Consider the following 25,133-nt stretch of genomic DNA (forward strand, 5'->3'; position numbering starts at 1 on the left):
TTGCCTTATTGAGTTGCTGGTAATGTCAAACTGTGGTACATATAGTTCAGAATTCGGTCAAAAATCAGTGGCAAGCCGGTCGAGGAGATGGTACCAAAACCAGCAGCTGCATATGGAGATCTGTAGGTTTAGTTGATCATTCTTTTAATGCTGTCCAGTATGGTAACCACTAGCCACATGTGGTTATTAGACACTTGAAATGGGGCTTATCTGAATTGTTGTGCTTTACGTTTGAAAATGCACGTTGGATTTTTAAGACTTACTATGAAAAAAGAATGTAAAATATCTCAGTTTTTATATTATGTGTTAAATGGCAATATTTTTGGGTATATTAGGTTAAATACAATGTATTATTAACAGTAATAATGTATTGTTATACTATTATATATTAGTATATAGTATATACTAATTCACTGCTTTTAAAAGTTTTTTTTAAAATGTGACTTCTAGAAAATTTAAAAGTAGGCTAGGTGTGGTGGCTCCCACCTGTGGTCCCAGCACTTTTAGGAGGCCAAGGCGGGAGGATTGCTTGAGCCTAAGCTTGAGGTTACAGTGAGCTGTGATTGCGCCACTGTACTCCAGCCTGGGTGACAGAGTGAGACCCTGTCTCTGAAAAAAAAAAAGAAAATGAAAAAAATTAAAATTACGTATCTGGCTCACGTTTGTGGCTTGCATTGTATCTCCATTGGACAACACTGTTTTAGAATGATTATAGAAAGATAAAGGGGGCCATGACTTTGGTTTCAATATGGAAACTCCTAGATGGTCTCTTTCTGGTTACATTGCCATCACAGTTAATCTTAAAACTCAATTTCCCTGCTTAGAAACCTTTAATATATTCCTATTATCTGATAGTAGGGGTCAGCAAACTGGAGCACATGGGCCAGATGTCTCACTGTTTTCGTAAATAAACTTTTCTTGAAACACAACCATGCTCATTTGTTTACAAATTGTAGCTGCTTTTGCACAGGAAGGGCAGAGGTGAGTAATTGTGACAGAGACCTTATGGCCTGCAAAGCCTAAAATATTTGCTATCTGGCCCTTTACAGAATAATTTGGTGATCCTTGACCTATAGAAAGAACACCCCAGACTCTCTCTCTCTCTTGTTTTTTTTTTTCCTAGACAGAGTCTCACGGTTGCCCAGACTGGGGTATGGTAGCACAATTACAGCTTACTGCGGCCTTGACCTCCCGGACCCAAGGGTTCACCAACCTTAGCCTCCTGAGTAGCTGCAATTACAGGCACATACCACCACGCCTGACTGTTGTTTTTTTTTTAATTTAATAGAGACGGGGTCTCCCTGTGTTGCCCAGGCTGGTCTTGAACGCCTGGGCTCAAGTGATCGTCTCACCCCAACCTCCCAAAATGCAGGGATTATAGGCGTGAGCCACCACACCCAGCCCAGACGCCTTGGTTGAGTATTTGAGGCCAGTTCAGCTCAACAAATATTGGCAAATGTCTACTGTGTCTCAGGAACTGTCCTGCATGTGGAGGATGTAAATATGCAGCCCCCCCCATCCCCAGCAACAACAAAAGCCAACAAAAACCTGTTTTCATTCTGTCCCTCAGGGAACTCACATTTTAATAGGGGAAATAAAAAGATTTTCCTTGGACAAGCACCATAGCACAGATTAGGAATTCAGGCTCTGGAGCCAGATTGCCTGGGTTTGAGTCCCAGTTCTGCCACTTATTGACTGATCTTGTACAATTTCCTTCTCTGTGTCTCATCTTTAAGCTGATGGTAATAACAGTACCTACTTCATGGTATTATGATAATGGAATGAATTATTACATATAAAGTGCTTACAGCAGTGACTAGAGCATAATAAATGTTCACTAAATTTTAGGTGTTAATGTGTTACAAATGCTTGAAGTAATATAAGTACACTAAAGTCAGAGAAGAAGGAAATTCAGTTGAGGACAGTGGTAATGATCAGGGAACTTCATCTGGTATAAAATTACGCAAAATTTTGATACCCATGATTTAACACTAATCTGCCTTTTCAATTTTGTGTCCTAAGCTTATCTCTCCAATATAAAAGTCTTACAAGCATTCTTGTTACCTTCTGAACATGCCTGATACTCACTCTGTACTATTACCCCTGCTGTTCTTTGTGCTTCAAATGCTTTTTTCTTTCATAACTTTCAGGTGTGTCTTAAATCCTTTCACTATAAGGACCCTTCAAAGTTGCCTAAGTTGAAATGAATTGCCATTGTTCATGTATTAGTGTGGTGTAGGTGAAAGATCTGAGTTTTCATTTGGGCTCTGTAATGTGACCTTAAACCATTATTTGGGCATTAAGTTCTTCTTTTGTAAAACAGATAATATTTACTTACCAAGATTATTGTTAAATAAGATGGTATATGTAAAATACCTGGCAGGTACTCAGTAAGTGTTGGTAACCCTTCCCTCCCTAAAATGCAATCAGAAGCAAATCTAGGGAAAAGTCATTAATCTTATCTCAATTTGAGGACAGAAACTATGTTTTTTTTTTTTTGTTTCTGTCATCCTATGCCCAAAAATTATTTTTCTTTTTTTTTTTTCTTTTTGTAAAGAGAGGCTGTCATTCTGTTGCCCAGGCTAGAGTGTTGTGGCATAATCGTGGCTAACTGTAATCTCAAACTCTCGGGCTTAAGCTCTCCTCCTGCTTCAGCCCTCAGAGTAGCTGAAACTACAGGCATGTACCACCATGCCTGTCTCATTTTAGAAATTTTTTGTAGAGATAGGATTTTGCTATGTTGCCCATGCCGGTCTTGAGCTCTTGGCCTCAAACGATCCTCCCACCTCAGCTTCCCAAAGTGCTGGGATTACGGATGTGAGCCTCTGCGCCAGGCCCCTGGACCATGTTTATTTCTGTTTGTATCCCTAGCACCTGGCACAATACCTGGCTTAAAGTACCTTTTATTTGTTTGATTGATAGTTTAAGGTCACAGTTACTGGGTGGCAGAGATGGCCTAGAATCCATTTCTGCTAAAGCATGCCTGATGTTTAGCATACTTTTTATTTAAAAGAACTCATAGCTAAATCTAATGTCAGGGAGGATGTTATGTAGATTTATGCTTTGTTCAGAGTATGACATCTATTGAGATGAGAAATAACATTTTATTGAGTTTTTATTGTTTTATATTGCTCTTATGACATTTCCATTATAAGGGAAAAAATAAGATTTGTGATTTTAGTTAGCATATCCTCTGAAAGCTTGTATTTTTCTATAGCATATTTCTAGGGATGTTTTTTAACTAAGCATGGGGAATACGTTTAACTTATAGGCCTTCCCTTTTTACTTTCAACATCTAATGTATATAGGCATTTGGAATATATGCAACAATATCATTAATATGATTGGTAAATTGTCACAGTAGTGTAACTCTTCCAGGATTATGTAAACATTTTAATAAATGGACTCTTCTTGTACTTTTTGCAGATGTATGAAGTATGACAGGACTTTTAAAACCGTAAAGCACCTGCTAGGTGCGGTGGCTCACGCCTGTAATACCATCACTTTGGGAGGCTGAGGTGGGCAGATCACTTGAGGTCAGGAGTTTGAGACCAGCCTGGCCAACACGGCGAAACCCCATCTCTACTAAAAATACAAAAATTAGCCAGGTGCAGTGGTGTGCCCCTGTAATCTAAGCTACTCAGGAGGCTGAGGCAGGAGAATTGTTTGAACCTGGGAGACGGAGGTTGCAGTGAGCCAAGATCACACCAGCCTGGGCTGGAGTGCTCCTGGGCGACAGAGCGAGACTGTCTCAAAAAACAAATAAGTAAAATAAAAATAAATAAAACGTAAAGCATCATAAAAAGTTAAACATCAACTGCAGTATCATACCACTATGGCATTTATACTAGAGAAGACTTCAGAAGATGAAAACCAAACATAATGATGTAGAGCTAAAAAGGTTCCCACAAACCTTCTAGTTGAATCCTCTTATCTTACAAGTTAGGAAACTGAGTTTTTCTTTCCCCCCTCAAGAAAGCTTAATCTTGCTGTGTTGTCCAGACTGGACTTGAACCCCTGGGCTTAAGCTATCCTCCTGCCTCAGCCTCTGAAGTAGCCAGTATTACAGGTGGGAGGCACTGTGCCCAGCTCGGGAAAGCTTAAATGGAATTGGAGTAACACTCTGATCTGTTTCACATACGTTGCTTTAGATACTAGAAAAATAGGAACAGTGTATTCTCTTGTTTTGAAAATAATTCTTCCTCTCTGTGGTGTAAATTAGTGCTTCTTGTTCCTTTTCAGAAAACAGATAAAAGTTATGAGGTAACATTTAACCTTATTGTACAAATGGAGATTTAGCATCCAATGTTCAACAAGAAACTTAACCAAAATGACACATTTTAAGCCCATATAAAATTACAAGTCAGCATTAAAAAATCTAAACAGTTGAATCTAGCCTTGGTCAACTGTTTCCAAATTTTTCTATCAATACTCAATTGCTGTTTATACTTTTTACTTGTGTAATAGATAAGCAATAGTGTGGAAAAGGTTTAAAAGAAGTCCTTAGAAGAAAAACTTAAAATTGAACAAATTCTATTTGTTAGTTTACTTTTTTTTCTATCTGCACATCAAAGAAAAGCCATTGTTATTTAATTCTGGTAGAATAGTTTGAGAAGTACTTGTGCATAGATATTTTTTACTAATTTCTCCCTTTATTTCCTGAATTATATAAACATTTGTGCTCTATTTGATTAATGTTTATGAGCACTTTCACTTATATACCTCTGTCCAATTCTGGATTCTCTAAGATACAGCATAGGATGTGGAACACTGGTCTCTCTCTCTCAGGGCTTAGAGTTACTTTACTCAAGGATAGGTGTAATAAACTTGTTGATAGTACTTCTATGGTTATATTACATAAAGAATATATTAAACAGATTTAATTCGTGGATGTGAAAATACGTTTTTGTATGCGTAAGTGTAGGGAATAGGTTATTTCCTTGATTTTAAACATTCAAAGCATTCTAATATTACTTCACATATTAAGTTTTAATTTTAATTTTTTTTTTTTTTTGAGACAGGGTCTCACTCTGTTGCCCAGACCTGGTGTGCGGTGGTGCAGTCTTGGCTCACTGCAGCCTCTGCCTACCAGGTTCCAGCATTTCTCCCACCTCAGCTTCCCAAATAGCTGGGACTACAGGTGGGTGCCACTACTCCTGGCTGGTTTTTGTATTTTTTGTAGAGAGGAGGTTTTGCCATGTTGAACAGGCTGGTTTCCAACTCTTGACCTCAAGTGATCTGCCTGCTTCAGCCACCCAAAGTGCCAGGATTACAGATGTGAGCCACCGCGACAGGCCACATACTAAGTTTTTAAAATGGAATCAGTCTCTCATAAATCAGTTTAATCACTTGACATGGCAATTTTTTAATGTGAAAAGTTGTTACTAAATTGGTGGTTTGTCTTTCTAGATGTTATTTTAGAATCAGGGCAGTAAGGATATATGAGGTTGTTACCTCATTTAGTCCTCAAAACGTCCGCATTTTACAGTTGAAAAGTTACTAAATTGATGGTTTGTCTTTCAGTAGATGTTATTTTATAATCAGGGCAGCAAAGTCATATATCAGGCTAGTGCTAGGCTCTCCACAGTGTTTATTTTATTTATTCCTCACAATATCCCCATATTACAAGTGAGAAAAATTTAGTTTTAGGTTAAACACTGCTAGATTACTCACTAGTGGAACAACAAGACATTAAGCTTTAAATCCAGTGTGCTTTTCAAACTTCTCTTTGTAAGTTAGAGAACATCTGTGGAAAGTCTTGTCGCTTAAGACTGAAAACTTTAGTTAATACAAAAGATGGTGATAACTCATTTCATGTGAATGTTTCTGATGGTTGGGTATGTCTTTTCATACAGGAGAGTAAGTATAAGAATGAGCATTGAACTACAATCAGTTTCTAATCCAGTTCACAGAAAGGTTGGTATTTAGTTCTTTTTTGAAATATCATTTAGGTACATTGTAGATAATTAGTTTTGTTCTTTAAGAATGTGACATCTTTTAATTGCATTTATTTTGCTTTTAAATTTTGGGCTATTTTGTAACTGTTGCAAATCAAGGGTGGTGGAATCTACTGAGAAAACAACTGAAGGATAATTATACTATGTATTTCTTTTTTTGCTTTTTTTTTTGAGATGTAGTCTTGCTCTGTTGCCAGGCTGGAGTGCTGTGGCATGATCTCGGCTCACTCGCTTCCCGGGTTCAAACAATTCTCTTGCCTCAGCCTCCTGAGTAGCTGGGACTACAGGCGTGCACCACCACGCCCAGCTAATTTTTGTATTTTTAATAGAGACGGGGTTTCACCGTGTTGGCCAGGATGGTCTCGATCTCTTGACCTCGTGATCCGGCCTATACTATATATTTCTAAAACATACATGAAGAATTGGGGGTTGGGGTGACAGTCTCCTTAGATTTGCCCAGTGCACTTATAAGTTGCATACACACACACACACACACACACACACACGTAAAATATCTTTTATTGCTGTTGGTCATATGTGCGCGCGCACACACACACACACTGCTGCCTTATAGAATTGGCATTTCATGGTGTAAATGTAAAAACAGTAAACCAAAATACTTCGGGGAGATATTTGTGACTCTTTTACTTTATGTTTTGAAGAGATGCATTTAGAGTATCAGTCTCATATAACCTTCAAAAGTGTGAGTCATTAACAGAACTAAGGATATAGAATAGAGCAGGGGTCCCCAACCCCCTGGCCACTTACTGGTTACTGTCTGTGGCCTGTTAGGAGCCGGGCTGCACAGCAGGAGGTGAGTGGCAGGTGGGCAAGAGATCGTTACCTCCTACGATCCTGTCAGATCAGCGGTGGCATTAGAGTCTCATAGGAGTGTAAACCCTATTGCGAACTGTACATGCAAGGGATCTCAGCTGTATGCTCCTTATGAGAATCTAATGCCTGATCTGAGGTGGACGTTTCATCCTGAAACCATCCTTCACCCCCTAGTTCTTGGAAAAATTGTCTTCTACAAAACTGGTTTCTAGTGCCAAAAAGGATGGGGACCAATGGAACAGAGGACTAAGAAATACAGCATCTGTGCCAAGGGCAGTGCCTCACACCTGTAATCCTAGCACTTTAGAAGGCTGAAGCCAGATTGCTTGAGCCAGGAGTTTGAGACCAATGTAGGCAACATGGTGAAATCCCATCTCTACAAAAAAATACACAAATTAGCTGAAGGTGGTGCATACTCCTGTAGTTCCAGCTACTTGAGAGGCTGAGCTGGAAGGATCACTTGAGCCTGGGAGGTTGAGGCTGCAGTGAGCTGTGATAGTGCCACTGCAACCCAGACTGGGCGACAGAGCGAGACCCCATGTCAAAAAAAACACTGAACTATAGCATCTGTTTTCTGTGTGCCATAGCTTTCCCTGAACACGTTCAGGGACCTAGTAGTATTAGTATTACCTTTGGTTTTTTAAGTAGCCTCCTGGGTGAATTTCAGGAAGTACTTAAATAGAAGCTGCTTAAGAACAAGGCATTCTGAGGCAGAGTAGGTGCCTAAATTACTAGTTTTCCAGGGTGGAGATTATATATTATACTTCTTACATGTTATTCCTTATGCCTGCTATACTTCTTCATTTTCTAGCTTTGTGCATAAGTGGTTTAGATTTTTCTAGGATCTTAGCATTTCTGTAGTAGCTATGAGTAGAGATTTTATTTCAAATGTGTTATTAACCTTAATGCCCAGTTCTTTATTAGTTTTACCTCATCTTGTAACTAACGCTGTTTTTGTTTCACCAGTGTTCTCTGGTACGTAATTTTGGTGTACTTTTTGTGAGCTCTAGCTGTTACGATGATCTCCCACGCTATGTACACTTAGCTACCTGGAAAGTGGTCTTTATGAAAGGTACCTACTTCATTTGAGACTGAAAACAGATGGGATTCCATGTCAGTGGCCACCTGGTTTAGGAGAGAATAGGCCCTTTGGAAGAAACCTGGCAATGTATTACCTGATACCCCTGTCTTCTGAGAGACAGAAGCTTTCTTTTTTCTAGTGTGGATTATTGTCAGTTCTGCTGATATATTTGCCACTTTTGAAATGCTATACCAGTTAATTTTAAGGGAAACTAAAAATAAAATTGAATGTGGTATGTTCAGTGGTAAAGAAAATTTTTGTCATCATGTTACGGTGTAGCAAGGACTGGGTCTAAATTTTCCCAAGCCTCTGATAGGAGGATATTCCTAAACTTTCAACTCCTAGCACTTACTTAACTTTTACACACCTCCATGTGGCTCTCGAAGAGCAGAATGTCTACCCCTATTTAACATTCTAACTCTGTAAAGACTAATAAAAAATCAGCAGCACTAAAAAACAAAGCTGTCTGCAATATAACTATGATACACTGATGTTGTTGGATTTTTTTTACTTCTGAGAAGGAAGAAATTACTCAAAAAGCCAGATCTAGTAAAAACATTTAAAAACAACAAACTTTCTTTCAGGACTTAGTTATTCGTCTGACTGATGACACGGATCCATTTTTTTTATATAACCTTGTTATATCTGAGGAAGATTTTCAAAGGTAACTGAATTTTTTTCTGATCTTATATTTAATGAAAGAATAAGTTTCTAAGTTTTATTGGTACTGTTCTCTTTAAACACATACCTACATGTTAGATTTAGTTACTTTGGGAATATTGGGCTATTTGTACTATATTTACTTAGGGTGTTTTGGAAAATAAACATTTTGTGGGTTATTAGAATTCTGCTTAAAACACTTGTGAAGTTTGAAGCTTTTGCTGAATTTATTGATTTTTTTCCTATTGAATAAATTCTGTGAAAATCAGAGTTCCTTAGCTTAGTTCTTGATTATAACAAAGATTAGTAAATAAAAAAAAGAATCCTTCAGGATGCTAATTATAATTAATGATAGTAATTGGCTGGGCGCGGTGCCTCACGCCTGTAATCCCAGCACTTTAGGTGGCCAAAGAGGGCGTATCATGAGGTCAGGAGTTCGAGACTAGTCTGACCAACATAGTGAAACCCTGTCTTAACTAAAAATACAAAAATTAGCCTGGTGTGGTGGCACATGCCTGTAATCCCAGCTACTTGGGAGGCTAAGGCAGGAGAATTCTTGAACCTGGGAGGCAGAGGTTGCAGTGAGCCAAGATTGCACCACTTCACTCCAGCCTGGGTGACAGAGCGAGACTCTGTCTCAAAAACCAAAACAAAGTAATTAAATTTAAAAAAAATTTTTTTTCCTTTCTTCTGTATAGTTTAAAATTCCAGCAAGGTCTTCTGGTAGACTTCTTAGCTTTCCCACAAAAATTTATAGATCTCCTTCAGCAATGTACTCAAGAACATGCCAAAGAAATTCCAAGGTAAGTTGCATGAGAACACTACATTATTAAATTTAATTCAAGACAGACTCTTCTTTGAAACACAAGTTGATGGCAAAATCTTTTCCGTTTATTATGAATATCCCTATTTATTTTCAGAAGTGGGGTTAGGCCTCCATTAAATCTCAGATTTTAAGGCATCTTGATTAAAATCAGAAATATTTCTTAATTTTCATGTCTTGACAGAGGCACTAAAGTTATCCGAAATATTTGGCAGCATCAAATATTTGTTTTTTATATAATGAACTTGGAAAAAGGGAAGACTAAGATTGTATGTGTGTATGGTGCTAATGCCTGATTCCTTTATTGTAAAGTTCACCATCAACCTTTTACTTATTGGCTTTATCAGATGATGATTGTTGTTGAATCAGTTATTTCATTAGGAAGAACAAAATGATGCTTTTCTATCATTTTTTCTATATTAAGTATAATTATTCTATAAAGAAGAACTTTTCCTCAGCAATTAGGGCTATTTGATTACTCAGAAAATTCATAAAGGATAAATGCTTAATTCTTGCATTTAAATTGTCAATATTTTAGAGTAAAGAGCTGGTAGTCTACTTTTCTGGCACTCAGTGAATTTTTGTTTTTAGTTTTTGCTTTCTCTCATTTGTTTCTCATGAACTCATGGACTTTTATATAGTCACTATGTTTCAGTCAATCTTTTTTTTGCCCAATTTATCTTATCTTTTACGATTGGGAGTCCTTTCATATTGGCCCCTATTATTTCAATGTGCTCCCTTTCCTGAGCTTTGTAAGTAGAGAAGCTTCTGATTCAGTGAGAGATTTTTACTATCTCCTAAGTGTGTTATAATGTAACATTTTCTTTTCACAGGTTTTTGCTACAGTTAGTTTCTCCAGCAGCTATTTTGGATAACTCACCCGCATTTTTAAATGTGGTAGAGACAAATCCTTTTAAGCATCTTACTCACCTCTCACTAAAACTTTTACCTGGAAATGATGTGGAGATAAAGAAATTTCTAGCAGGCTGTTTGAAATGTAGCAAGGTAAGATTTAAATTTAAGTTATTGTTTTAACAAAATAAGTATCAATGGTCTTTGATAAATTGTTGAAGAGATACGGTGCCATAAATTTTTGCTTTCTGAATAAAGTTTTATGATATATAATGAATTTATTTTACTGTTTTTTATTTAGTCAGGGTATAGTGGGGATGGATCTGGACCAGGAATTGAGAAGCTTAGGTCCCAGGGTTTTTACCAATCATGTATGATTTTGGACAGGTCACTTAAACTCTTCTGTCATGGTTTCATCAGCCGGTAGACGTGTATGGAAGTAGCTACCCTATGTAGCCAATCTTAAATGAGATAAGATATGTGGAAATGTCTTGACAATTACAAAGTGCTATATGGCACAAGGAAACAACATAGGGATGCTGCTTGAGTTTTTAGAATCTTTCTAGTCAAATGCTATAGATCAGTGCATCTCAAACTTTAAATTATCTGGGGATCTTGTTAAAATGATTTAGGTCTGAGATGGAGCCTAAGAATCTGCATTTCTAACAGGCTTCCAGGATGATGCTGATGCTATACTTTGAGTAGCATGGCTGTAGATGATTACATTGTAAACTGTGTAATTTTGTTATTTTTATGAATAGGAAGAAAAATTATCATTGATGCAATCACTAGATGATGCTACTAGGCAACTGGACTTTACACAAAAGGTAATTCGAATTTCACTTTGTCTTTGTAAGTCATCCAGATATTGGCGCTGAATTGCTTCCTTGACTCAGTTCCAAGCTTTTATGTATTTTCTTTCAAATCATGCTTCCATTGAATTTCCTCTCCTCTTTGCCACCCTTCAGCTACCACTTAATTATCTTAATCTGATACTTTCTCTTGTACATACTTGACTTCACACAAACATTTCTGTATCCCCGATATGTTCCCTCAAGTCTTCATTAAATAAGATGTGTATATTTCTGTAACATATTGGTTCTCCGCTCCCCCACTTATCGCCTCATTCCTCTGGCCTAAATGACTTTTCAGTTCCTATGCTCTAAACCTTTCCCTTTCTTTGCTGTGTATAGAATTAATTCCTCTGACAGGGTTAGCATCATTTTAGTCATAGCTACAATATTTCTGCCCTAGTCCATGAAATTGAAGGCCAAGAGTATCTGTTTTAGCTTGTTCTTGCTTTGGTTTGAAGAACTATCTGAAGCTGGGTAATTTATAAAGAAAATAAATTGAATTGGCTCATAGTTCTGTAGGCTGTACAAGCATGGCGCCAACATCTGCTTGGCTTCTAATGGGGGCCTGAGGAAGTTTACAGTCATGGCTGAAGGCAAAGAGGAGCAGGTGTGTCACATGGTGAGAGTGGGAGGAAGGAAGTACCACATGCTTTTGAACAACCAGATCTCGTATGAACTAACGGGGTGACAACTCACTTACCACCAAGGGAATGGTACTGAACCATTCATGAGGGACTGTTCCTATGATCCAATCACCTTCCACAGGCCCTGCCTCTACTGTTGGGGATTACGTTTGAACATGAGACTTGGAGGGGACAGACATCCTAACCATATCGGTATCTGATAATCTGCATGGCCTCATGCAGAAAATACCCCTGCACAATGTGGCCCACAGGGCCATGTTACTGGGTTTTATATGTAAGTGAACTGTTCCTTGTAATCAACTTGCTTCCCCCTACCCCTCTTTATTGGGTGGTAAAGAGCCAGATTTAATTAAAAGCTTTAATTAAAAGATAGTTTATCTTGACCTGTGGGCTGTTTTGGGTCTAAGATTGTTTTTATTCTGATGTTGATTTCCTAAAATTAAAAAATTTTGTGTAGGAAAAGGCTTTGAACATGTCCTGAAAAGCTATAATTTTGTTTTCTTTAATATCCTTGTAAATATTGGTATATTCTAATGAGAAGTATTACATATTAAGGAGACTATCTTAATGTTTTGTGTTAAACTCTAATGTAGACATTAGCAGAAAAAAACCAAGAATTAGATAAGTTACGGAATGAATGGGCATCACATACAGCAGCCTTGACAAACAAGCATTCTCAGGAACTGACAAATGAAAAGGAAAAAGCCTTGCAGGTAAGAACATTAAAGGAAACTGAAAAAATATCTTTTATTGCTGTTGGTCATTTTGTTAATTTTGAAAGTAATAAATGCTTGCTTTAAATTTTCCAAACATTGCAGAAGTATATAAAATGAAAATAAAAGTTATATCTTTCAAAGTCTTAGTACCCAGAGATAATCTATAAACATTTTGATGTATTTTTTTTAGACTTTTCTCTATGTATATGTAAATAATATGCAATTTATAAATATTTGCTTATAAACATATAACTGTAAATTGTGTTGTTTATATATGTGCCCATTTATGGGTTTTTGGTTTTGTTCTATACTAATGGGGTCTTGTTGGATATATTGATTGTAACTTTTTCTTCACTTAATATGATACCATTCTATATCAGTTAAGATATTCCTTTTTAGTGACTGTAGAGTATTCATTTTGGGTTAACTTAAATTATTTAACTACTTACCCGAATGGTGGTCATTTTTAAATGCTTCAAAATTTTGGTTATTTTAAGCAATACTGCAACAAGCACTCTTAGTTTCTAGAAGTGAAACTGCAACATACCTATATAAAATATTGATGGACACTGCAAATTTGCCACCCAAAAAGGTTAAACCAAATGAAATCCCAAAGATAAGGTAGTGTAATAAGGATACTTATTTCCCCATATTCTTGACATTGTTTTGAACCTTCTTAATTCTTTCTTTCTTTTTTTTTTTTTTTTTTTTTTGAGACGGAGTTTTGCTTTTGTTGCCCAGGCTGGAGTGCAATGGCACAGTCTCGACTCACTGCAACCTCCGCCTCCCGGGTTCAAGTGATTCTCCTGCCTCAGCCTCCCGAGTAGCTGGGATTACAGGCATGTGCCACCATGCCCAGCTAATTTTGTATTTTTAGTAGAGATGGGGTTTCTCCATGTTTGTCAGGCTGGTCTTGAACTCCCAACCTTAGATGATCTACCCACCTCGGCCTTCCAAAGTGCTGGGATTATAGGCATGAGCCACTGTGCCCTGCTGCCTTCTTAATTCTTAATATTTGCCACCTGATCTTAAGGTAGTACTAGTTTTAGTGTATATTTCTTATATTTTTTGTGAAGATAAGCATTTTTATTTTTTATTTTTATTTTTATTTTTTTTTTGAGATGGAGTCCCATGCTTTCTCCAAGGCTGGAGCGCAGTGGTGTGATCTTGGCTCACTGCAAGCTCCACCTCCTGGGTTCACGCCGTTCTCCTGCCTCAGCCTCCCGAGTAGCTGGGACTACAGGCATGTGTCACCACACTGGCTGATTTAAAAATTTTTTTTGTAGAGATGGGGTTTCGCTATGTTGCCCAGGCTGGTCTTGAACTCCTGGCCTCAAGTGATCCTCCTCCCTCGGCTTCCCAAAGTGCTGAGATTACTGGCATGAGCCACTGTGCCCGGTACTACCTTTATCACATACTAAATTTCTTTATGTACTTGGGCTTGTCTTTGGACTGTTGTTAAGAACTAATCTCATTTTCTCGTTCAGTGGAGAGATATAGCTCTTCATTTATTAAGGTCTTATTTGTTGAAAACAGACTTTTTTACTCTTTATCTCTCTCCCTTTTTCTCTTTTCTCTTTTTCTTTTGCAGCCTTGTTAAACAATGTTTTTGTCTAGGGACTTTACAAATTTTTACTGCGTAAATGAGACCATCCACTCCCTACCAATACCACTGTGGTTAAATTTGTAATTGTTTATCAGTAGTGTATATTAATGTCATATCCAACCACCTTACTGAATTTACATACTAAGAGTTTTGAAATTGATTATCTTATGTTTTCCAGGTAGATATATAAACTATAAAAAATAGTAATTTTTCTCTTCCTATGATTAGTGTCCTTTTTTTTTCTTGTACAGAAAAGTACTGAATTAATAGTGAAATTTTCATCTTGTTCCAGTCTTTTTTGGTAAATAACTAAAATATCTCACCATTAAATATGATGTTTGCTTTGCATTTGAGAGAGAGGGTTTTCTTTTCTTACTTGCTACCTAAGAATTTTAATTCAAAGAACGCTAAGTCAGATAAAATGAGTTTTGGGATCTAACCAAATAATTGTGTCATTTTTCCCCTTTAATAGTGTAATAAATTATAACAATAGGTTTCCAAAGGTGGAATCATCTTTGCATTCTTAGAATAATACTTACATAGTCATAGTGATTTTTAATGAACTATTGTATCAATTTGCTATTATTTAACTTGGGATTTTTGTATTTTTATTTATTTGTTTTTAGAGACAGAGTCTTGCTCTGTTGCCCAGGCTGGAGTGCAGTGAGGTGTGGTCACAGCTCACTGCATCCTGAACCTTCGGGACTCAAGCGATCCTCCCACCTCAGTCTTTGGAGTAGTGGTACAGGCCACTAGGCCTAGCTATTTTTTTTTTTTTTTTTTTAAGAGATGGAGTCTCACTATGTTGGTCAGGCTGGTCTCTATCTCCTGGCCTCAAATGATCCATCCGCCTTGGCCTCCTGAAGTGCTGGGATTAGTGGCGTGAACCACCACGCCTGACCCAGGATGTTTGTATTTATATTCATAAGTGACCTTGGTCTGAGATTATCTTTTTCCTGCACATCATAGTTTGCTTATTGCAATTGTGGGTTATAGACTACGGTATTAGAATTATGCTAGCCTCATGAAATGAATAAGAACATTTTTCAATTTTCTTTATTCTTTGAAACAGTGAAGTAACAGGGAATTAATCTGTACCTTGAGGGCCTGATACAATTAGCCATTTAACACCATTTGGATCACACACCTAGTTGAAGCATTTATCTTTTTCTTTTCCAGTTTTCTCCATGATTATTGGTCTGTTTAAATTTTCTCTTTTTTCTTGAGTTTTGCTAATTTATATTTTCTTTAAAAGCCATGTGTTTCATCTATGTGTTTTTATTTTTAAAATTTATTATTATTATTTTTTTTGAAGATGAGGTATTGCTATGTTGCCCAGCGTGGACTCAGACTCCTAGGTTTAGGCAGTCCTCCTGCCTCAGCTCCTCTAGAGTAGCAGGGACTACTGGTGTGTGCCATTGTACGTGGCTACTATCTGTGTGTTTAAATATATTAGTATAATATCGTGCATATTGTCTTGTGATTTTTAAAATCTCCATACTATTTCTCTTATGTTCTTAATTTGTTTTGTTTAATGCGACCACATGGTTTTCCTATTGTTTAGTGTTTTCGAAGAACCAGTTGTTCATTTCATTAATTAATTCTGCACTGTTTCCCCCCTCCCCCATTTCACTAATTTCTGTTTACTACCTTTTTTTTTTTTTTTTGGCTTGATTTTCAAGCAAGTTGTGTTCCTCTTGTTCTTCTTGATGTTGTTGTTAGATTCAGGGGTACATGTGCAAGTTTGTTTCTGGGTATATTGCATAATGCTAGAGTTTGGGCTTCTATTGAACTCATCATCCAAATAGTGAACATAGTGCCCAATAAGTAGTTTTTCAACCTCTACTCCACTCTATCCCTCCCTCATTTTGGAGTACTCCTTGTCTATTGTCCATGGAAATAAGTTAGATCTAAAAGTTTCTTCATGAGGGCATTTGTTTAAAACTCCAGAGTGACTGAAGGATTTGTTTGTATTTCTATATTGCACTTTCTAATAGGATTGTCAGGCAGTCCTTTGGGACTTTATAACCAGGTCAACCCTTCTCTTCCTGCTAATAGATAATGTAAAACTTTAGTGTGCATGAGAATCATTTGAAGGGTGCATTAGAATGCAGATTGCTGGGCTTCATCTCCAGAGTCTTTGATATGGTTAGTCAGGGGTGGAGTCCAAGAACTCGATTTCCTGATAGGTTCTTAGCTGATACTGATTATTCTGTTCAGAGGACCATACTTTGATAACCACTGCCATAGGGTGCTGTTACTCAAATTAGGCCAATTTTGTGACTATATAGAAATCTGTCGAGGCAGGTAAACTGCCTTCTGTTATTACTGATGGTTTCTACAAATGTTATAGGGAATAATGTATTATCTATATTTGTCACTTACCTATTCAAGTGGACATTAAATCTGTGTTATCTTTACGGCATTTTAAAAAGGCAAATTTGATTCCTGCATTTTTAATTTTTCTTTATGTTTACACTTATTTCTCATGTTTTCTTTATACCTCCATTTAAAAAAATATACCGAGTAATCTTGTTTCTACACTAATTTCTTTGTAGAAGCGTTTTTCCTGTGAGGAAAGTTCTAGCAACATATAGAATCACCCATCATCCTTCTATTTCTCATATTATTTTCTTAATTCTGACTTCTATATTTCTTCACTTCATAGAATTTTTTATTAATTTTTGTTTTCCCATTCATATCATTATAATTCCATTCCCAAAACATTTTTCTTATGTAATATTCTTCCAAAACTACTGTGTGCTTTTCTGATGTAAGCCTCTATAGAATATTCATTTGAAAAATATTGCTTTCACCTCTACAAATTCTCCTTTTCTGTTGGACTTTATTAGTCTGAAACTGTTCCTCCAATGATTATTTTTTTTCCTCCAGAATGGAAATTTTTTAATGTATTTTCTTTCTAAAAATATTGAAATGATTCAGAAGTGAACAAAGTAGAAAATGTAAACTTTATAATCCTAGTTCTCACACTTTTTTTTTTAAACAAAAATCTCCAAGGTTCTGATGTTCACTGGAGTAAAAACCTGTTCTTTATTTTCATTGCTTTTGGCCTCTATTGTCTTTAGTGTCTTTGATTACTTTCTTAGACAGTTACAGTTAGCATCTTTACCAGTTTGCTCTGATTTTTCTTCTTGATTGCTTCTTCAATGTTTTCTTCCAAGATTGCATTTTCAATTTTATATGGACTTCTTCCTATTTTATCTCTCTTTGCTCCTTCTCCTCTCTTTTTCAGCTTTCTAAAAATGAGGAAATTCCTGAAGTAGTAATGTAAAAATTCCTAAGGTATTTTATGAGAGAGACTCCCCTATACTAGTGCTAAGAATTTTGAATGGGTATAACTTCTCTGGGATAGTTTTGGAACTTATATCAAGCTTTGTATTTGTTCATATTCTTTATTCTATAATTGATCATAAAGAAATCTGAATTTTAGATGTATGTCTGTACAAAAAAATCAATCATTTTATTTATAATTGTGAAAAATTGGAAACTAAATGTCCATAATAGGGCAGAAGTTAAATGAATTATGGAGTAGCCGTGGATGGAATGTTGTGTAGCTATTAAAGACTTTACAAAGAATTTTTTAATGATGTGAGAAGGTGCAAATGCTAAGGGAATAACGTGTGATTAAATTGTATAAATAGCTTGATATTCATTAAATTTAATATGTGTATTGTGTGTTTATGTGGATGTCAATATAAGTATATAAATGATTGGAAGAGAGTACTCCTAAATATTAAGAGTGATTTCTGGATGTGATTATGGGTTGTGTTTCCTTTTTGCCCTTAAGAGCATGTATAGCTTTGATAACCACAAAAATATGCTTTATTTTCCAAAGATATTTAGGATTTGATAGTGTTCGTTAACAAAAATGGTACTAAGATAGGTTTGTGATAGGATTCAGACAGGCAGTAGATATTGCACTGTTATAACCATATTCAAATTTTATTGTTGGTAAAGATGAATTGGACTAATGAACCAACCTTGCTCATTTTACAAAAATAAAAAATAAATTACAATTTTTTTTTGTTCAAATCTTTCTGTATTTGTATTTCTGATTTTTTTCTTTGAATTTTGGTACTGTATTTTTATTATATAATAGGCACAGGTTCAATATCAACGGCAACATGAACAACAGAAAAAAGATTTAGAAATCCTCCATCAACAAAATATCCACCAGCTACAAAACAGACTGTCTGAGTTAGAAGCAGCTAATAAAGACTTAACTGAAAGAAAATATAAAGGAGACTCCACTATTAGAGAACTTAAAGCAAAACTTTCTGGTGTTGAAGAGGTATTGAATGTTGGTTTTTTTCTCCCCCAGTTTAAAAGAACGTTTTGATTTGGTTATTTTAATGTGGTTACTTGTGTGGGTGGTGTTCCTCTGGATGCTCTGTAGAGTTCTCTTGTGGTGTTAGGGTAATCCATTCAGACAATGCGAAGAAAATTGAGAATTTGAAATTTGATAAAAAGCCTAATTCATAACAGAACTGAGGTAAACTTGAATATTTTTAGTTAGGGTCTTGAAAGCAGATTACTGGCACAGCTGTCAGATTTATTAATGTATTTTTAATAGTAACAGCACCTATATTTCATAGGGTACTGTGTTGACAGGGCTGGGTTTTTTTTTTTCCTCAGCCTACTTAACATAAACAATTATATGAAATTCAGTGTCTAGTAATAATGGTAATGGTAAAGATAATAGTTAATCCTTACTGAGCATTCTCTGTGTTAGGTACTGTTTGAAGTACTTTACATATATTAACTCATTTTATTGTTATAACAATTCTTTAAGGTAGGAACTATTATTAGCCCCATTTTACACATGATGAAACTAAGGTACAGAAAGGTTAAATAAGTTGCCTAAGGTCGCATAGCCAATGAGTGGAAGAACAAGGATTAGAACTCATCTATTATTTGCCTGTCTTTAGTACTACCTTGTTCTTTCAGGCAACAGAGAAATTTTCATTTTTATTTTATTTATTTTATTTAAGGTCCGGGATACATGTACAGAATATGCAGGTTAGTTGCATAGGTAAACATGTGCATGGTGGTTTGCTGCACCTATCAACTCATCACCTAGGTATTAAGCCCCACAGAAATTTTTTAAATCTTGCCATAGTGCCACATTTGTTGTTGCTTTGGCATTGATTACAGGCTTCTTTGTAGCATTATACGTTATTGTCATATGAATTATTAGAAAATATATGTAGTTTTTTTTGTCTATATGTAAATACCAAAGTTACCAGTGTTAATTCTAGCTCACAGGACTTCAAACTCTATTTTACCAGTCTCATGCTTAGAAGCTCTAAAGCTTTACCAATTTTGTGTTCAGATCCTCATATTGTTTTGCCCCAACAATAGATGTCTTCAGTTTTTCCTGCATACACTCTTCACACTGGTTGTAAAGCACTGGAAACTTCATGGTACGTTGGTAGTCTAAATGCTTCAGTGTAATGCTCTGATTTCATCATTCTCAGCCCTGGAACTGGTCATTATATAAACAGAACCTCATTATGTTGATTTTTATATGATCTAATAAAAACATTTCCTCCAGGATTTTAATAAGACTTGCAAATTGTTAGTTCTTGGATCTTTTTTTTTTTAACCGCTGAGTATTCAGTTATCTGTTTTAAGTTAGACTTTTTAGGCAGTAGTGCCCTAAAAATAACAATTACTACCATTTATTGAGTTTTACTGTGTGCCAACCAAAATGCTAGGCATTTTACATAAGAATTTTTATGAAGGTTAAATGAAATAATTTATTAAGTATTTGTTATTTCTGTTTTATAAATGAGGGAACTGAGATTTAATTTAGGGAGTTTCAGTAATTACCAAGATCACACAGTAGAAGAGCCAGGATTTGAATTTTGTTTGAAACTAAAGTTTGTGCTCCTAAAACCACTATAGTCACAATACCATATAATTATTTTTGGAAACTTTTGTTGAGAACTAAAACTATCTAGGAATACTATATCCTGGACTTCATATACCAGCAGCCTTTGGGTTAATATTAGCTGATTGGGAAGAGATCTGTTGTAGATTTTTTAAAAATCTATTTTTAATGAACAATTGTAGTTTATTTTGCTTGAAAGAGTGAACAGAGAGATCTGGAAATGTTAACATTTATTGACATGGAAAGATATTTGTAATACGTGAAGAAGGTAGATTATAAACTGGAGAGTATCAGCCTTTAAAAAACAATCTGTGCATGTAAGCAACAAAGAAAAATGTTAATTCTAGATTGTGGCTCTCACCCTTGGTTACCCTCGGAATCAGTTGTGGAGACATCAGAAAATTATTGTTAAAAGTTTTAAAGTTACTGTAATTTATTCATAAATTAGAATTATTTTATTTTCCCTTGATCTGATTGAATCAGATAGTAGAATATTTTACAATTATATTCCAGATATGTGCTACTGTACCATTAGAAAGACATTCATGTTTTTAAAAAAAATCTGTACTAAAACTTTAAAATTATTAAAGACTTTTTTTTAATATGTTAGACATCTTAATTATAAATAACCCGATAAGGCAACTTCCCTTTTTCATAATGCATAATTTCTTTCTTTTTCCATTCTAGGAGTTGCAGCGGACTAAGCAAGAAGTCCTCTCTTTGCGAAGAGAGAATTCTACACTAGATGCTGAATGCCACGAGAAAGAAAAGCGTATTAATCAGCTACAAACAAAAGTGGCAGTTTTAGAACAGGAAATCAAGGATAAGGACCAGCTTGTTTTAAGAACAAAAGAAGCATTTGATACAATCCAGGAACAAAAGGTCTACTTTTAAATTTTTCTCAGAAATTTATGATCACATTTATAAGTAAACACAAATGCCCTAATTATTCATGTTTTTAAAAAATATATCAGGTGGTTTTAGAAGAAAATGGTGAGAAAAATCAAGTACAACTAGGAAAGCTTGAAGCTACAATAAAATCATTATCTGCAGAACTTCTAAAGGTTTGTTTTAAAGATTTTATAGAATAATGTTTCATTGGATTACATAGAAATATACATATGAAGTTCTTTTATAGGCAAATGAAATTATCAAGAAGTTACAGGGGGATCTGAAAACTTTAATGGGTAAGTTGAAATTGAAGAATACAGTTACTATTCAGCAAGAAAAACTCCTGGCTGAGAAGGAGGAAAAATTACAAAAGGAACAAAAGGAATTACAAGATGTTGAACAGTCTCTTCGAATTAAAGAGCAAGAGGTAGTTAATATTTTAAATTTTTGTGTTGTAACTATATTTTTTCCTCATTTATTTTTAAAATTTATGCTTTGTTACATTAACAAATGGCTGTGGCCTTTTTTTTCAACAAAAGAACATGACTAGATTCAGTAGATGTTAATAACTTTCAGTTTGGAAAGTTAGTTATCATGATTCAGATACCTTGATTGCTCATATGTGTCTGTGTTTGTATACACACGTAAATATTTTATTACATAATTGAGCTAATTCCTTTATGCTTATTTAATAATATTAGTGGTAACCATTTATTTAGTTAATAATACATTCTTCAGTTTTTATTTAACCTTTGTTTTGCTTGACTTATTGTGATGATTGATATATTTCAGGTATGCAAATTACAGGAACAATTAGAAGCTACAGTTAAAAAACTTGAAGAAAGCAAACAACTTCTAAAAAATAATGAAAAGTGTAAGTATGTTACATGTTAATGTAAATTAGGTTTGTAGTTTTATTCTTTTATTTTTTTGAGACACAGTCTCACTCTGTCACCCAGGCTGGAGTGCAGTGGCACGATCTCAGCTCACTGCAGCCTCCACTACTTTGGTTCAAGTTATCCTCCCACCTCAGCCCCCCAAGTAGCTGGGGCTAAGGTGTGCAGCACCACACTCAGCTAATTTTGTGGGGTTTTTTTGTAGAGACAAGGTTTTATCATGTTGCCCAGGCTGGTCTCAAACTCCTGAGCTCAAGTGATCCACCCGCCTTGGCCTCCCAGATTGCTATGTTTAGGTTTACAGGTGTTAGCCATCGTGCTTGGCTATAGTTTTATTCTTAACCTGAAAATTTTATTTGAATTCATAAAAATGTAGGTATTATAAATTTAGACATTGTCCAATATATAAGTAATTTCTGCTTTAAATATGTGTCTTAATGCCTTTTCTATAAATTTATATCATCTGCCCAGTAAAAGAGTTAATCATCTTTATAAAGAAAACCATATCCCATATGTCAGTAATCCACAATTAAAACTGTTTAAAATGTTGACTGTAAGTTATTGTTTAAATTCTTCATTACTCCTTTTTAAAATTGCTATGTTTACCTAATGATAACAATATGAATTATTTGAAACCAAAACATAAAATTAAGATTTTAACTAACATTTTCTCAGTTTATACTATGGGGTATCATATGTAAGATTGTGAATTTTAAGTAAACTGTAAGATATTCTAGAAGTGAAATCTTTCAAAGAATTGCTTGACTAGTAGAAATATGTGCTTTGGAGAGTAATATAATAGTCCTATGTGGCAGCTTCTAAAATAAGAAACTTTAATTACAAAAATGTAGGTGAACCTATATTGCTCTCCTGTGATGTCAGGTAGTTATAAAAACTTATAATTAAAAAATCTTAGTATAATTTTTAAATGTTTAAGATGATTAGAAAAATAAAAACAGTGAAAATTCTTTACCTTGCCTCTTATTCTTTTATTCAAGTAATCACGTGGTTAAATAAAGAACTAAATGAAAATCAGCTAGTGAGAAAGCAAGATGTATTGGGACCTTCTACTACTACGCCTGCACATTCTAGCAGCAACACAATCAGAAGTGGAATTTCTCCTAACCTGAATGTGGTAAGATTTAAAACAAGATGTGAATGATCTTAGTGAATTTCCTGAAACAAAAATATTTCCAGATTGTTAGGAAGTTTCCATGATTTAAGGTGCTGGTACCAATACAAAGTGGAGTCCTACAATTATTAGCACTGAAATTAAGTTGACTCTGGAGGTGGAACAAAGGCACACTTGCTCTGAACAAAGAGGCCGAGTTTCAAGAGGACACTTCTTTATAAGTCTTGACTAGATACTGAAATCTTTCAGTGCTAACTAAAGCAATACCAAATATACTGAAAAACTTGAGAACACACAATGTAAAACATTTAGGAGACTTCAAGAAGAGAGAATTCAGGGTTTAGGCTTAAGCATAAACTGAATTCTATCAGAAAAAGAAAAGAAAGTAAAAAAGAAAAAAGTCCTGTTAGCAGGCTTGTCACCTTTAGATTCTACAAGAAACTGGTTATGAGATACAAGCTTTCTAGTTCCCATTACCAGATTTGTTTCTTTTTTGAGACAAGGCCTCGCTCTGTTGCCTAGGCTGGAGTGCAGTGGTGTAATCATGGCTAATGGCAGCCTTGACCTCCTGGGCTTAGGCAATCCTCCCATTTCAGCTTCTCAAAGTGCTGGGATTACAGGTGTGAGCCACTGTTCCCAGCCGTGCTTCCCCCCCCCCCGAGAGAAAAGACTGGGCACGATGGCTCATGCCTGAAATCCCAGCACTTTGGGTGGGAGGCTGAGGTGGGTGGATCACCTGAGGTCAGGAGTTAAGACCAGACTGGGCAACGTGATGAAACCCTCTCTCTACTAAAAATACAAAATTCAGCTGGGTGCAGCAGTGCATGCCTATAATCCCAGCTACTCGGGAGACTGAGGCAGGAGAACCGCTTGAACCCAGGAGGTAGAGGTTGCCGTGAGCCAAGATCGCGCCACTGTACCCCAGCCTTGGGCGACAGAGTGAGACTCTGTCTCAAAAAGAAAAAAGAAAAAGAAAAAAGGGAGAATAAGAAAAGCAGCTTCTTACATTCAGAGGTGGTTTGGTACTATCTGATAGTTAGGCCTAGATGCTGTTAGGAGCTTGCCTAGCATCCACACATAGGCCTTGGGGCTCTCCTGTTGAACACAACAATTTTATGTAATATTAACATCAGGCACGGTTACTCTGTGACTCTGTCAATACAAAAACAAGACTGTTTCATAATCATGCCTGAATACAAAAATATGAACATTTCTGAATCACAAATGTAGTCCATAAGCCTCATATCCTGGCTAACATGAATGGCTGCTGCTGCTTTAATTACAGCTTTGACCTTAATACTTATTCCTCTTGCCTTATTAGATAGGATTTATTCAGATACCCAGTCGTACATTTATCCCCTTTTCCCAGTAGCTTCCAATCCACAGTAAAGCACCACTTAAACTTTTTCTTAAATCACCTAACATGTGCCTAAATCCAATAAATAAGTCCCTTTTAAGGGAACTTTAAAAGAAGATACCCATGGTATCACTTTTGGAGATACCCATTTTTCTTCATGGTGTGCAGTTTCCCTTGTTGCAAGGAGCAATAAATCTAGCTTGTATATCTACACATGCGTTCCCTGGTGTTTGGCTGCAGGACACTGGCAGAAGGTTTAAACTTCAGATTTCTAATTGAATTTTTAACCTAATCTACTCTGGTAAGTCAGAGTACTGGATGTCTAAAGAAGGGGAAAGATTGCTGTTAAATTGGAGAAAGGTGCAGAAAGAAGTGCCTCGGGCTGAATTACAAACTTAAAAAAAATTTTTTGACTGGCTTAAAATTTGAATGACTGGTGATAGCTGTGTGAAAGGTGTTTTTTTGTATGCATCCGTTAGTGTGCACAAATGCTTCTCAAGATTTGTGTTACCACTGGCCTCAATATAAAAATAAACTTTGTTTTCATAACGTTGGTTAATGTGTGGTACCAGTATATTGAAAATTAGTGGCAAAACCTATTATTGTCTCAGTCCGTTTAAGAACACTAATTTTGTTTTTGTGCTGTCTGACAGAAAATTATTTTTATTTTATCTCTGACTGGCCTATTGATCTCCAGACTCCCCCATTCCCTGCTTTTTTAGGAGACTTAGAGTGAAACAAGTTGGTTCAGAAGCTTGGCTTTAACTTAGTATAAAAGTAGGCCCAGTAGTTTGTTTTATCCAAGCTTGCACAGCTGCTTTGAAAAGCCCTCTAGTTCAAAGTTATCGTAGCCCCATGGTAGATAATAAAGCAGAGTTTTGTGGTGTGATAAACAAGACTGGCCTCTGAGATAGTG

General features: G+C 35.8%; 1 protein-coding gene across 10 annotated transcripts in view; it reads left to right on the plus strand.

Moving 5' to 3' along the window:
- The window catches only part of SASS6 (SAS-6 centriolar assembly protein), a 48,550-nt gene that overhangs the window by 1,140 nt on the left and 22,277 nt on the right, over nt 1-25,133 (plus strand). For 3 of the 10 annotated variants that reach the window (XM_077952432.1, XM_077952435.1, XM_077952459.1), the window contains exons 2-14: nt 5,022-5,140; nt 5,856-5,916; nt 8,457-8,536; nt 9,231-9,335; nt 10,189-10,360; nt 10,969-11,034; nt 12,299-12,418; nt 18,148-18,339; nt 20,629-20,823; nt 20,916-21,005; nt 21,080-21,259; nt 21,625-21,706; nt 22,727-22,863. In XM_077952432.1, the coding sequence (XP_077808558.1) occupies nt 5,022-5,140; nt 5,856-5,916; nt 8,457-8,536; nt 9,231-9,335; nt 10,189-10,360; nt 10,969-11,034; nt 12,299-12,418; nt 18,148-18,339; nt 20,629-20,823; nt 20,916-21,005; nt 21,080-21,259; nt 21,625-21,706; nt 22,727-22,863 (1,599 nt within the window). The remainder of the gene's footprint in view (nt 1-5,021; nt 5,141-5,855; nt 5,917-8,456; nt 8,537-9,230; nt 9,336-10,188; nt 10,361-10,968; nt 11,035-12,298; nt 12,419-18,147; nt 18,340-20,628; nt 20,824-20,915; nt 21,006-21,079; nt 21,260-21,624; nt 21,707-22,726; nt 22,864-25,133) is intronic. The other 7 variants (XM_015145848.3, XM_015145855.3, XM_077952480.1 and 4 more) reach the window with 3 other exon arrangements.

The sequence above is a fragment of the Macaca mulatta genome, chromosome 1, assembly GCF_049350105.2.
Source record: "Macaca mulatta isolate MMU2019108-1 chromosome 1, T2T-MMU8v2.0, whole genome shotgun sequence".
Classification (NCBI taxonomy): domain Eukaryota; kingdom Metazoa; phylum Chordata; class Mammalia; order Primates; family Cercopithecidae; genus Macaca; species Macaca mulatta.